Source organism: Centropristis striata, chromosome 22, assembly GCF_030273125.1.
Source record: "Centropristis striata isolate RG_2023a ecotype Rhode Island chromosome 22, C.striata_1.0, whole genome shotgun sequence".
In the NCBI taxonomy this organism is placed as follows: Eukaryota; Metazoa; Chordata; class Actinopteri; order Perciformes; family Serranidae; genus Centropristis; species Centropristis striata.
The window spans coordinates 3,182,846-3,198,252 of NC_081538.1; the positions used below are offsets into that span (position 1 = coordinate 3,182,846).

The following is a 15,407-nucleotide window of genomic DNA, read 5'->3' on the forward strand; positions in this document are numbered from 1 at the left end:
AATCAGAAAAAAAAGAACACATTTCTACCTGTAATATTATTGTGATTAAAGGTTGACAGTTTCTCAAGTTTTAGGCGGTATAATCTCAAGAATTAAGATAAAATATTTTGTTTTTTGTATTTTAAAAGAGTTGTTTCATGCTATAAATGGCTTTGATTGGTCAGTTTGGTGAATATGCCATAATAAACCGCACCTGATAGCCCCAGCATTGGTTAAAGGTTGTCCTGACTCTTAGTACCTTAACATGGATGGTGAAATACTGAATACAGACATTTATCACCATGCCAACAGGCGCCACAGGAATGAGTTCTTCAGCCAGGAAGTAAGTTAGCATTTTAGCACCCTGGGGTCTAACCCATGCTGAAATAAGGTCTGTGGTTAACACAAGCTGAAGAGATGTTCACGTTTTGTTGTATGACATAAAATACATATGTACATAATGTGACTTTTGGAGGTTTTACCTGTCCTTAAAAAGACAGTTTCTAACAAGTGACTAAATGAGACTACAGTGGTTGTTGAGGACATATAACACATCGAGCCGGACACTGACAGGAACTCTCTCACTAGTCCACCTCATAGCCTCTAGTCGTGTTTTTTCAGTGCTCTTGCAAACTCATATAGATTGTAGATTATTTTAATAAACATTTAATTAGGCTACAGTTTCGCTAGCTTGTCAAAATGGCTGGTTAGCTTGTCGGACATCACCTATGACACTAAAGTCATGCAACTGTGGTATAGTTTGCTATAACATAATGTTAGATTTTTACTTCTGTTGCCTGCATTAACGCTTCAGACATCATAAAAGTGGTGTTCATTTGTGAAGATTATGACAAGAACAAAGCGCATCAGCAACAGAAACGTGTATTTGCCACAGAGCTTATTTTCTGCAATGATCCTTAATCCAATGCAAAAATCCCATTGGTGAATTCTCAATAGACCCCATGGTGATGCTTCTTCCAAGTTGGCCTACAAAAATAAATTGTTTCGTTTGCTCTCTGTAGGTGCAGGAGTAAAGCCCAGGATGTGAAAAAAAATAATCCCTTAGACCCGCAATTACTTTTTGGCCACTTGGTGGCAGCAGAAACTAGCTGCAAACATTATTTTTTAAAGTTTCCGATTTACGCATCCAGCAGACAGAATGTAAAGTGGTTTTGAGTTTGTTTTGTTTTGTTTTTGACACTGGTAACCAAACTTCAACTTGTTGAATCAAAATGTACCATATGTACAACTTTCTGGTATAAAATTCCGAGGTAGCTGATAAAACTGGGTTTATGATGCGCTGTGTGGTTAAATGGCATTTAAAAACGAACATGTCCAAGTAAAAATAAACTGACATATTGTGGCTTGACATTTTTGATAAATAAACCTATTACATCCAAGAACCAAAGCAAACCATTGTGGTAAATAGACTTAAATCATCTTTAATAGCATGTTGATATACTGCAAAGACAGGTAGAGAGGGATTCAAAGCCAACTGAGGGAGGTGATGGTTCATTTGTTACACTCAGTTTTCCACCTGTCTTACCATAAATATGTCCACTTGTTGTATTTTTTTCTAACTAGTATGAGCAAACACAGTGTTGAAGAGCCAGACAAGATCCACATGTCATTCATGAAGCGGTGCACTGGTATGGCAGAGCCCTTTTTTCAGTAGTTAGCCACTACTGCGCTTCCATATCATATGCTGCACTCCCAAAAATGCTACATTGGTTTCCTTTCAAACCTAAAATATGATTTTCAGTGTGCCTCGTATTCATGTTTATTGCACACACAAGATGTCTATCTCCTGAAATGTGTTAACACATTGTCAAGTAGGGAAAACTCTGCAACTCTAAAGAAAGGGTTGTGAAAGACAGGGGAACAAAAATGGCCACTGTTTGGCAAAATAGAGGCTTCAATTTTGCTGTTGTAAATCCATTTTCTGTTTGAAGGGATGCTTGCTGTCATTCTTTTCTTTTTTTCTTTTAAAGATTCGACCACAAAGAAAAAAAAAATGTTGTTTTCATCTCCCACTAGTGTGCTCACAGCAAAGTCAGTCATGCACAAAATATTCAAAACTTTTAGCAGTTCAATAGGCCTCAAATCTGATGGCATGCATGAGAAAATAATCATATTCATATCTGAATGTTGATTGAAACAAATAAATAAGCATCCATCGATGTAAAATCCATCATATCGAAACTTTTGCTGTTATTTGCATGACGTAACCTTCAAAAGATTGGTTAAAAAATATTAAAATTTTCATAGTCGTTCATGTTGAAATTCTCCTCTTTGTGTTGTGAAATAATCACAAAAGCAATTACAGGGATGCACGGGGAGAGAGGTCGGATTTGTTTATGGGGAAGGGTGCTACTGTGAGGTCACTCACACACACACACACACACACACACACACGCACACATCATTACTGCCTGACTGTTTTTTCCGCAACCTCTGTCTTTCCGCTGGGTGAAATCATGAGTGGAAAAGGACAGAAAGATGAGATAGAGACCTCCCCGCAGTGGCTCTGTGATTATAAATCAACAAATCAGACAGATGGAGGTCAGACGGGAGCAGAGTTGACTGAACATCCATTCTGCAGTACCTGGTGGCGTTTATGTTTAAAAGATGGACACACTCAGGCTGGGGCAGTCGCTGACCTATTTCAGAATGAAGGACGTGTGACAGGGCAATAGCATTTGGAAGGGGCTAAAGGTAGCTCGCTTGTCCTTTCCAACACTGCTTCAATGTGGTATTTACAATCTAGGCTGGGGTGAAAGAGAAAGAGATCAGATAATGCATTCCTTTTGTCCCGTTCTTATTTAAAGCAGGCTAGCCAACAGCACAAACAATACCATTAATGCCAGCATTTGCAATAAAAGCTGTGTGTGTGTGTGCCCCGGTAGTTTTTTTTTTTGCCTTTTTGAAAATGTCAGACTAAAAGGTTAGGAGGGAAAAGGAAACAGTCACAAGGAGCCGAAACAAAAACCCGGGAGTTGTACTGACATGAAGAGACAGTGTTTGTGTATTTTTTGTGAGAGTCCTGCATTTTTCCACCGACTGAAAAAACACACAAAGGTGGAATACGCTTTACACGAATCAAAATAAAAACACAGATCTTGACATTTAACAGTTGTAGCAGAAGCATCTTCATGGAAATTCGTGGGGATTTTCCTGAAAAAGAAGAAGTGTTTCACAAACAACAGATGACAGCACAGTGTACATATATTACATGTGATTGTAGTTTTAGAAAAGTCCGAGAGCAGTTTCAGCAGCTTTTCAAAATGTGAAAAAAAAAAAAAAAAGTTTCTTCCATCAGCAGGTAACATGTGGCAAGGATTCCTGGGAAGCTATATTAAATATGAAGAGTAAAAGACAAACAAGAATCAACAGGACCATCCTGGGCTGACTTTTTGGTTTTGGCAGCAATCCGTGTGATTGGCTGCCTTTGTTTCCTCTCGTACTTCACTGTAAGATGATCTATGCAGAGTGACAATTGAGTGAGAGTGTTTTCTGATGATAGAGAGCCACAACACAACAGAGGAGCGGATGACAAACGCAGCTTATCGGAGGATGTTGTTTTTTTTGTCTTTTTTTTTATCCAGGGGAGCAGAGAAGAAGAGAGAAGGCTCTCCATCACATAAATAAATCAGCAGCGGCGCAAACGGGGGAGATAAGTTTTTTTTTATTATGAAATATCAGTTTTTGTTATTCATTTTTTTGTGCTCCTTGAGGGAGAAGCGTGAAAGGACTATTTTCTCAAAGCAAAGGAGGGTTTTTTTTTTCTTTTCTTCTAGCCCTAGCGTTTAGTCAAGTGCAAAGAAGTCAGTGTTAAGTGGAGGCTATGTATTTTGGCACACGTTTTCAGTAAGTGTCAACTATGCACGCACGCGCACATACAGCACAGTAGGCATGAGGTTCGGGATGATCAAAGCGAAACAGAAGCAGGAAGGTCCTCGGAGTCGTGTCCATCCATCACAGTCCATTTCTGTCGTTGTTGGTGGCGAATACCAGAACTAGAAGGAATCCATCCAGAAACTGAATATCTGTGTTTTCTCTAGCAAGAGTTAAAACTGACAAAAAGTTATAGAAATTTGTTAAAACTACATAATATTTCAAAATACATGTGGAATCAAGTAAAACTTTATATATGCACTTTATTTCTCCTTTTCTCTTTTAAAATTTTTCTTTTCGTTTATTTTTTTCCTTAAATATATGCATATAAGTGAGATTTCATTTTTTCATTATAGCTCTTTCATCTGTATGTATATATGTACATTATGTACTTTTAAATAGTAGTAGTGTGTGGACGTGTGTTTTGGGGGGGAAGAATACTAATTCATTTATTTACACCATGCTCCGAGAGCCACTTGGGGTCCGGTGTAGACTGAGGCGGGGGTCGGGGGGTATATACTGGTGTGGGTGGTTGTAAGGCGGAGGTGGGGGAGGCAGCGGGGGCTGGTGGCCGTCATTGCCGTGGGAGGAGTCCGGCGAGCGGACCGGGGTGGACATGGCCGACTGGCTGAGCTGGTGGTGGCTGTGGTGGTGATGCTGGTAGTGGTGGTGTGTGGGCGTTTGGCTGAGGAAGGCCTCCACGCGTCCGTGGCCGCTGTTGTCCAGCATGATGACCTTGACGATCTGCTGACACTGGATCAGCGTCTCGGGCCTCAGATCGGCCATGCTGACAGCCGGCTGTGGGTGCTGCTGGAGGTGGAGGTGGTGGGCGGGGGTGCTTGCCGCTGACTGCAGCTGCGGGTGCTGAGGTGGAGGCGCCGGCCCGTGGGTTAGCCCCTGCTGGGGCCCCTGCTGGAAAAGCAGCTCCCCCCGGTGGTTAAGAAGGGCCACGCTCTCGGGACTCCGAGCCGTGCTGCTGCTGAGCTGGTACGTCTGAAGCCTGTTGTGAATTGACACCTAGTTTAGAAAACAGCCAAGAGAACAGCATCAAATGTTATAAAACTGGTTCCTCCTCTACAATCCGTCAAGCCCTCTTTTTGTTTTTTTTTGGGGGGGGGGTGGGTGGTGGTGAACGCACAGCACACACACACACAGGGCATGCGTGGGGGCTCAGGTGTTGGGGGTCGGTGGAGGTGTAATTCATTGTGACTACTGCACACTCCCCTCCCTCCACCCCCACAGTGGGTAGTGGGAACAGTGTAGATTGGATGCTGGGAACACCGGTGTGTGACCAGGAGGAGGACAGTGGTGGGGAATGGGGGAAAGAAATTTGGTGCGACGCTACAGAAAAGGGGCCCGGTGGTTCCAAAGGGGACACTGAGGGCCCCTGTGTCTCCCTTCCAAACCACTGTGTGGCGCTATGGTGACAGCGGACACGAGGAGACTTGTGGGGTCGGGGTAACCAGAACATAGACGGAGGTCATACGAAGAAGAGGGAGAGGTGGAAGGAGAGGAGGTGAGCAGACTGACAACCACAGACGTCCACAGGCAACACTCATCAGAATGCAAACCTCCATATGTCACATTTATTTCAACTCCCTGTTTTCTGCAGACTCTTTTCTTCTGTCAAACTTTCTGCAGACGCTTTCCTTCCCTCAAAGTTTACTTTCTGCTATCTGCCTTCCTTTATCGTACCTTTCCTTGAATTCTTTTTATGTTGCCTATTTTAGGAAACGTATCACGTTTGCACTGCGCTTCTCAGAAAGCATATGCCAAAACAAAAATATAGAGTATCATAAAAATTCATGGAGTGAGCACAAGCCGAAATGCATACAATGTGTAGTGGACAAGAGTAAGGCGAACCACAGCACATCAGAGATGTTATTTTTTATATCTGTACAAGTTAACGGCATCATTTTTTTCACACAGATACTCTCCATTGACTTTGTATTGAAATAAGGAGCCTCCTTGTCAATTCCGTCTGTTAGGAAACAACAGAATAAAAGCTGCTATGTGCTGAAATGCACTACTGACGTGGTAAAGAGCCCAGAACTATGGTTTTTTTTATAAATCTGACAAACTGAAAAACTGAACTTTTAAGAGGACAAAAGTGGATACAGACATATACGGGCTTGAGACATCAGCAGCTACAATGGGGAAAACTGTGTCATCCTGAAATTTAGTAGTTAACTTAAGACCATTACTAAGTCATATATAAAAGTCATTTCTGTAAGTTTAGCTAAAGAATTTAACATGATGTAACTTGTGTTGTAGTAGAATGTGGATCATTAAAAGCTATGCTGGTGGCTTAGCTAACTAACTTATAGGTAACATACAGTCTAGCTTGCTAACATATAGCTAACATTAGCTTATTAACATATAGCTAACATTAGCTTATTAACATATAGCTAACATTAGCTATTAACACAAAGCTAGCATTAGCTTACTAACATGCTGCGTTCGATTGCACTCGGAACTCGGAAAAATCCGACCTCCGAGTCGGAAAAGTGCAATAGAACGGCCCTTGAACTCGGGATTCCGACTCGGGAATTCGGGAAGGTTTCAAGCAGCCCAAGTAGGTCGGAAGTAGTGGAAAACGTCAAAGCAAAATGAGGTAAACAGTCACTTTATCTTCAACATTTAGTCTGTTATGTGTCGTTTAATTTAGCATTTGTGTTACTAAAAGTGTAGGATTACTTTGTAGTGGTATTTGCACTCCCACTCTGTTAATTAAATAGTTTGTGTGAGCGTAGTAGGGACGAAAAAGCACAGTAAAAGTGTAAAAAATATTATAGTTTTTCCCCTATTTAAACTACATTAGTCTAGAAGGTGTAATACTGCACTTCTTTTTATTATATCCAGGAAATGTATAAGATTTAATTATATTTTTGTCACTTAAGTATTTGCAGACCACAATTCCACCCAGAGAGGACACAACCATTTAACTGGATGTTGTACCAGGTAGCTGATGTACTGATGAATAATTTTTAAATGCTTGAAAGACATCCAAACAAACATTAATTTGCTGTAGACGGCCATGTTTTCCAAGGTTGAGCAATGAAACGCTTTTACCTCGGAAGTCGGAATTTCCAACTCGGATCTTTCCGAGTTCCGAGTGCAATCGAACGCAGCATTAGCTATCATTTAGCTTGTGAACAGACAACTTGTTGTTTCTGGTAGACATAGGGTGCTAACATAATCACATTATATGTTTAAATCTGATAGTTTTGGCTAGAAACAGACATTTTGTTAGCTTGAATTTTGTGGCACCGCTCACAATATAATATGTTGGCAAGTATCCAGTATTGCGAATGAAGAGGACATTAAAATGGAGAGAAAACCTAAAAGTAAATTCTTCAAATGGCTTGTTTAAGTCAAGTCTCAAGTAAAAAAGCATGTTTTTCCGGTCTATGATTGCAATTAGGAATAGCAAATTGGCTAAAATCACACCATTATCTTGTAATGGAAACTAGGTATTTGACATTTAGTTGCATGTTGGTTAATGAATCAAAGCATTTAAGTGTCATATCAGTCAATGACAACATTTGAGGACTCAAGTCCAAGTCCAAAGTCTACTGCTCTGCTCTGTAAGTCTGCTGACTCCATACTTTAGTTCCTCAGATTGCTGTAAATTTCTTAATAAAGATCTTAGCTTTAAATTAACTTTTGACCTAATGTGAGTGTGTCAATCAGAATATAGTTTCCCCACCAAAACTCTTCAAGATGGAAACTGTGTGAATAAGGTCAATGGTAATTCACCTGCAGTATAATAGACCTTTTAATGTGAAGATAGGTAAGAAAGGGTTTACAGCCGCGTTCTCCCATTCTCTTACAGGAGCCGATATAACTCTTATGTGAAGGAACTCCATTAACATTTGCTCCTTTTCAATCTGCCAACCACTATTTCTCCTTGACGACTTGGCACATATACTTAAGAGAACAGTATCAATGAGCTCTGGAGCACTTTAGATAAAGAATGAGGGATTTCACTGACTTTCTGGTGTCTTTCAAAACTTTGATTTCAAAGTAGAAATAATGTATTTTTTTCCACTGATGACCAAAAGAATTTAAGTGCTGGTTATAAAATGTCCTTGACTGTAAAAGGTTAGTGTTAAATTGAGTGATTTGGTTGTTTGGTTGTCAAAATCCAGCAAAATTTCACATACATTATTATGGAGGACAAAAAATTACCCAAATATAAATAAAATGAAAAGAAAAGAAATAAATGTAAACATATATACAAAAATAAATACATATACATATATAAGCAAAACAAATAAATGATGAAATATGATAATGATGAAAAAGTACAACAAAATAAACAAATTCATAAATAAAGAATATGTTAAGAATAAATAAATGAATAAATGTTGAAATAAACATGGAAATAAATTGATGATTGCACAAACAAATTAAACTGTAAAATATGATTTGAACAATATGTATATGCAATTTACACCCTTGAATGTCTTAGAACTCTAAAACCACAATGGCTTTGTTTGTTTGCATGCATGCTGATATTTCACTGTTACTCCCTAAATGAAAATATCTGGAATTTATTACAGGTCACTGAAACAGAATGTTCCATTTGGTTGTTTTGGATTAAACCTCAGTATGCTGATATTATTCAGGCTTTGGGAGCATTCTTTGGACATATATATTATATGGGGCTTTCAAAATATGTGTTTAAATAGTGGCTTTTACTGCAGTTTGTGACACATGGCTGCACTCAGCTCTCTGTTTTACAAAAAAACAGCTAGCCAGTAGTTTGCAAGGGAGGGGGAGAGATATATACCTTAAAAGAAATGCCCACATTTACAAAGGAGAACACAGCTACTTAAAAAATATATATGAAGACTTGGATATTAACAGGTTTTTGGATATGTGCAAATACCACAATATTTTCAAGAAGGTGGTCAAAGGGAAAAAAAGTCAGTAGACAAAAACAGTGAAAGACAAATTTTGATCTAAAGAAGAAAAATGGCAAAAAGTCTCTAGCTGTTCCATTTTTCCGTATTTCAATGTAATAAACAACAGCTTACATAAATTATTTTGTATACACATCTGCGTGAATATTGCAGTGCAATAATATTCATTTTTATCAGCCATATAAACAGCTTATTCAGAATAAAGGCAAAATTCTGAATATTTCTTGTATGTAACTATAGCTTCAGACTCTGCAGCACCTTAGGCTTGGTTCACACTCTAGGTTTTTCACTGAAAATAAACGTAGGAGACTAGACAAAAAGACAGATTTAACCGTTTTTTAATATCTTAGTCTTATGAACACACAAACCAGACGATTCATCAAAAGACAGGATCGTATACTTGCTGTTTATACAAACAATCTCAGGGAGGTGATACCAGAGACTCAAAAAACTTGATCAAATGTGATTTCAGTTAAAAACAAATACGGAAACGGTCTGTTTATCCAATAAGAACCCAGACCCAGTTATCCTTAAAGGATGTGTTCTATAAGTGGACCACATAGAACCCATTTCTGATGCTTAAAAAAAAAAAAAATACGACCCTTAAATGTCAAAGATCTGTGATGTGACTGATACGTTACAATGGGCGTTTATGGTATTTATGATTATGATATTTCTTATTTTAAAACTAGACACATTTTCTGCTTTTAATGCAATATAGGACACCCTAGTAATGGATTAGAATTGTTAAATGGGTTTAAATATAGCCTCGTAACAAAAAATAAGCTTTTTAAAGCTACTTTTTCACATTTCTATTTCCAGTTACAGCCATATTTTGGAGAAGTCACATAACCATCACACCAAGGTGTTGAGTATGTGTCGCTTAGGGATTTAATGAGTTAAGGTGAAGCATAAAGCTGAATATGGGAGATTCTAGAAGATTTAAAGTGGTTGATACACTGGTGTCACCATGGGTTCTTATGGGTTATGTAAGCCGGTTGCACCAAAAAAAAACCAGACAAGAAACCCCAGCTGAGAAGACAGAATCAGCATGGCTGCACGGGACTAGTGCAAGCTAATGCTACAAGCTAACGCTAAAGTGACAGCACCCACACAAAATCTTGGAGGCTCCCATCCACTCTGTAATATTAATCTGGTGTCTGTAATCCCCTCACACTACAGGATCACCTGGGCAGATAATTGATTCAGACCAGCTTTGAATCAGAAACACCCGGCCGAGTGTCTGGACTGGAATCTTGTGATAATAAAAGCATTATGCGGTCATCACGATATTCAAGCCTGGAGTAGAAGCAGGATTCTCTGTGTGACCCTCCCGCTTTCTAAGATAAATGTGTTTGGACAGCTAACGGCTCCCCACCAGCCACTGACATTTACCACGGGGCTACATGGTCGAGGGGAAGACGGCTGGCGAAGGTAGCTCAGACAACCATGAAGACCGGCCCGATCATAGCGGCCTATTATTAAACCCAAAGGCTGCTGAGAGCGAGAGAGAGCCCTTGTATGAATTAAATGAGCAGATATTCCATTGCACAATAAAGAAACTCAATTTGTTTTAAATGTCTTTTGTGCAGCAATGAATGCATGTTTGCTCTGCTGCAATTATTGTAATTCTACAGACATTTATGGCTTTGAAAATTAAACAGCTCGGAAGCCTTTCAGCGCGATGTATATGTAATTACTTTCCCTCTAACCGGCACCTGAGTAAAGATTTACAGCCGAACATAACACAAGTGAGCCGTGTGGAATTTAACAGCCACTGAGTGTCAAATTGACCCTGTGTATTTGGCTTTTCACTCCAGCCCCTCAACTCCAAAGCCACAGAAATGACTAGGAAAAGGTCATCTGCTACCACTGGGATGGTAATTGCAAAGCCCGATGGGTAATGTAGTTCAGCTTGCTCTGCTGCTCGCACGAAATGTTCGCACGAGAAGATTCCCCTGGAGATCTGGCAGAGAGGTGGGGAGGTGACGTCTCCGGGTCAAATGAGCGTTAAATTTATCCGCCCGCATGTTACTCTGTTAATTAAGGTCTCGGTGCTGCATGTGAGCACACACACACACACACACACACACACACACACACACACACACACACACACACAGTGTATGCATTCCACACGTGTCCTCAGCTACTTTTAGCAGTGGCTGCTTTCTCTTTTTTTCTTGAAAGGCCCTGAAGGAGTCGCAATCTCTGCCTGAGCTTGTGAAACTAATTACCACCTATTCCTTTTAAGGCGTACATATAATATTTAAGCATCTAGATCTGATGCGTTTCCTGACTGCTATAATTTTATTAATTTCTCCAAACCGACTGTCTTTAATTTTTGCACTTTTATCTAATATTTAGTATGGTTGGGTTACCTCACATGCCCGCTGCTGCACTTCACCCAGCAGCACTCGTTCACTCATCCACTCTTCACCCGCTCCTGCTTGACGCCTCTAGCCCTGAAGATACTGTTTGACTATACCTGGGGTTTCATCCTATCTTATCCTGCCTTCATAATGACACGCTGCACTGACTTACCTGTAATTTGGGACATGGCCCTGTCACTAAGCACTTACCTGTACTGCATTGTGTCCACTTCTCTCATCTATCTCCTGGTTTCCTGGACAGAAGAAAAAAATAGAGGGCAAAGGGACAAAAGTGGCAGCAAAATATCCATGTTAAACAGTATTTTTTTTTAAATCTTTGACTGCATCTTTCAATGATTTTCTGAGCAGGAAACAGACTTTAAAACACTCTACTTATTTCAAGATAAGGACAATTTATCTCATTAATTTAAGGCTTTACGTTCAGACTGCAGGCAGGTTCAGATCTATCACTTTGCACTGATATTTGCAAGTGATCGGATCAAATTTGCACATCCAGATATTGCAAATCTACCAGCATGGCCAAATCAATGACGTAGGTGTCAGTAACTACTATGCTGTCACTGGCTCCGAATGACATCACCAGAGCAAGATGGCAGCGCCTGTATCCAGGATATTTTGGCTTCACATGCGGAGAATCGTTGTCCACTCATTATACAGTCTATAGTTGTGTATCCATCAATTAATTCCTATTCACATTTTGAAGATTCGCATGAGAAAAGCTCGATGGAAACACCAAAATTTGATAAAACTTTTGAAAATGCACATACAAGTTTTTATGTTTGCATGAGGTGGTTTTTGTCATTTTTGAAAATGAGTTGAGAACCTTTCAGTCACATGACTGATCAGCTGTTTCTGCTTTACTGGTCAAGACGAGCTGACATGAAAGAACAATTATGAGTTGCCCAATTGAATCCAATTCCTGAAGACTTCTCTCCATTTTCTGTCGTGGGTTGTCCAATTAGCAACCTCTTTTTTGTTGTTGTCTCTCTCGCGTAATCTCTATTTTTTCTACTGTTTACTGGCGGATTAGCCTACAGCAACACATTACACTGCCATCTTCTGATCAAAGTACATTTATGCAGCTTTGTTTATTTGCTCTAAGTCGGTTGATGAAAATGTCAATAATTTGCAGTTTCTTTAATGCAACATTTCAAAATTCAGCTTAAAAAATTTGCTTCGATTTTTATGGAAATATAGCTTTTGCACTTCACGTTTTACAGAAAATTAAGCCAGAAAGCGGGCTGGTGAACAGGGGCTCACAACCTACTGCTGGCAAACTACTTCATAGGTTAGCTAGCTAGCTAACTAGCCAGCCTTCTGGCTACTTTTCCAAGAAAAGTAGTCTGTTGGTGTTAGTGGCAGGCTATGGAATCCACTCGGGACAGTAGGTAGACAATCACTGTGCATCAAGGAGTGGTGCCATCTGCAAAGGACTAGTGGGAACATTTTGTGATGAAAGGTAGCTTGCCAATTTTGTAATACCTCTGGAGACATTTGTCAAACTCACATCCAATTTGAGTGGCTTCTGGACTGAGACACATTTGTAGAAATCTGATTGGAATCCCATTTCAAACCCCTCCAAAGTGGGTATGATGCAGTTGGCAAAAAAACTGCATTTTGAGGGATTTTCTTCATCCATACATTCTTAAAATCAAATCAATACTATTTGGATTTGCCAAAAAATGTATTTGGGGCTGGCAGTCTGAACAAAGCCTTTGTATAAAAAGTATAAAATGTCTCTTTTTCCAATTCATCGATTCATAAAAACAGCAGTGGTTCAACTTTGTTTCAGCCATGAGTGAATTAATGCAATTGAGGACAAGGGCTCTGCAGTGGGTCTTAAAATTAAAAAGCGAAGGTGCACACACACACTCACACACACCTGATGGGGAGCCCTGTTTGCCACGCAGCTCTAGCTGTGTGCCGTTGTTCTTTACTGCGTGTGTCTTGGCTCCCTGCTGCTTCTCCAGCTCCCCTGCAGAGACAAAAATGATCATCATATAATCACCACGACAGAGATCGAAATAGATAGACTAGAGTCAGAGTTACAATATTAACCAGTATAATTCTACTTTATTTCAAATGCTGAACACACACACACTGTTGTTGCCTTCCCCTCCCACTCTCTCTTCTAATCTCAAAGCACAACTCACCATCTCTCTAATTACACTTCACACTTGATGGTAATTGCATGTCATTTCCAATCATGATGACTAAATGTTGTTTTGCTCCAACACTGCACTGCATGCTAATTCTGAACTGCAGAACTGCCAGGTGCGACCTTAAGGGTACAGTACACAATGTCCTCTAATTCACTTTGGTGCAAGTGTGACAAAAATGTGACAAAGTAAACAGGAAATGTGCTGTTTTCTACTTCATCTCCCAGAAAAGGGGGTCAGATAAAGCTATAAATAGAAAGTGCAACATTTTATTTACCCAATGATTTATTTAAAGTTTCCTGGAAATAAGGATGTAACTGTACCTATAATTAGAACATTAAATTGTTTTTTTGTTTTTATTCAATTTTATATATACTTTTACGCACTTACACAAATCTGTAGTTGTTTTGTTTTATCGTGGTCACTCTTAGTTTAGTTAATTTTTATACATAAATAAAGTAAGTTTATGAGGTATATATATACTATAGAAAAGGTGTAGGCTACACCTACCCTTTTTTACATGAATAAGTCTGTAAAATGCAGTTTAAATACACCGAAACACCCAAAATGAAAGAATCAAAATAAAATATATGCATTTATTTTATCAGAAAAGTCCCAAACAAAACTTAATATACACTCTAGGGTTCAGACCTCAGACCTAATATTTATTGATTGTCACCTTTTTTTTATTTAGTTAGTTGTTTTTTTTTTTTGCATTTGCTCAAATCCTTTTTGTAAACATGCAAACACTCTAATTTGGAATAATTTCTTGATGCAGTCTTTTAAGTTCATACATTAATTATGCAGTTTTAAAGTTCACTAAATCTCTAAATTTGAACGCATGTATAAATAATATGTTTGTGATAATCAGCTCTGTTTATGATTCTTATAGCTCTTATAGTTCTGTAACTGATGCTGATATATCGACTGCAGAGAAGGGAACAGAAACACTGAACACTGTCCTTGGAATAGGAGGTTGGTTTAACACGAGTGTAGGACTGAATTAAAAATGAAGAGGGAAAGCCCAGCATAAGTGAGCCTGCCGCAGGCATGTTTGTTAATGAGCCAACAATACAAAACTTAAAGGAGGGAGGATGTTATCGTGTTTTTCTGTGCAAGCGCCAGCAATTATTCTTGATCCAAATCCAAAAAAAGTGTGAAATAACTGAAAACATGTCTTGTATTTTAGATTCCTCAAAGTAACCACCCTTTGCTTACTAGAATATAAGACATGTTTTCAGTTATTTCACACTTTTTTGTTAAGTACATAATTCCACATGTGTTCATTAGTAGTTTTGATGAATTAACAACGGCTCGTTGGTCTAGGGGTATGATTCTCGCTTAGGGTGCGAGAGGTCCCGGGTTCAAATCCCGGACGAGCCCAAAGCTTGTCCTGTGCTTTCTGTGTAAGACAACGGAAGGATAGAACTGAAAGTTGGCCACAGAAGTACTGCCAAAATCATGTGTTGTGACAGAAAGTGAGCCATGTTCTAGATTTCGGCAAGTCAACTATGTGTTTCACTTATTGTAAGTCACTTTGGACAAAAGCGCCTGCTAAATGACATGTAATGTAATGTCAATAGTCATGAAAATAAAGGAAACACATTGAATGAGAAGGTGTGTCCAAACTTTTGGCCTGTACTGTAGATAAGTTGCATATTATGTCTGAGCATCGTCTTTTTTGTGTGCTGGTTTGTGCACAGCAGCTGACTATCTTTGCTCCCCTCGACTGAGAGGAATAACTTCCGTCTGACAACCATTGCCCGTCTCCATATGTTGTTGCTGCTCTCCCCGGGCTGCCGGCCCTGCCTCTCTGTGAAGGCTAATGCAGTTGCGTCAAATCCCAGCAGGGATGTTCTCTTTGATGCCCACTGGCAGGAGCCGGGCTCTGGATACTCTGGTTCTCCATGTGGGTCTAAGTATGTGCATGCCTTATTGTCTGGAGAATTTCATATGCACGCAGACCCAAACAACTGAGATGCCTGGCAGCCTTCAGGAACACTGGCCTCTTTTCACCTCCAATTTACTGCCCTCATGCAGTCTGTTTGAGCTGC

General features: G+C 39.5%; 1 protein-coding gene and 1 non-coding gene across 4 annotated transcripts in view; one reads left to right on the forward strand and one right to left on the reverse strand.

Moving 5' to 3' along the window:
* Positions 1-1,405: 1,405 nt before the first annotated feature.
* iqsec3a (IQ motif and Sec7 domain ArfGEF 3a) overlaps positions 1,406-15,407 on the reverse strand; it is a 145,954-nt gene continuing 131,952 nt past the window's right edge. For 2 of the 3 annotated variants that reach the window (XM_059325529.1, XM_059325530.1), the window contains 3 exons: positions 13,077-13,169; positions 11,384-11,427; positions 1,406-4,890 (listed from right to left, as the gene is read on the reverse strand). In XM_059325529.1, coding sequence (XP_059181512.1) covers positions 4,327-4,890; positions 11,384-11,427; positions 13,077-13,169 — 701 coding nt within the window. In that variant the 3' untranslated portion in view covers positions 1,406-4,326. The remainder of the gene's footprint in view (positions 4,891-11,383; positions 11,428-13,076; positions 13,170-15,407) is intronic. The other variant, XM_059325531.1, reaches the window with a different exon arrangement.
* trnap-agg (transfer RNA proline (anticodon AGG)) lies at positions 14,665-14,736 on the forward strand. The gene has a single exon. It is a non-coding gene; the product is annotated as a tRNA-Pro (tRNA).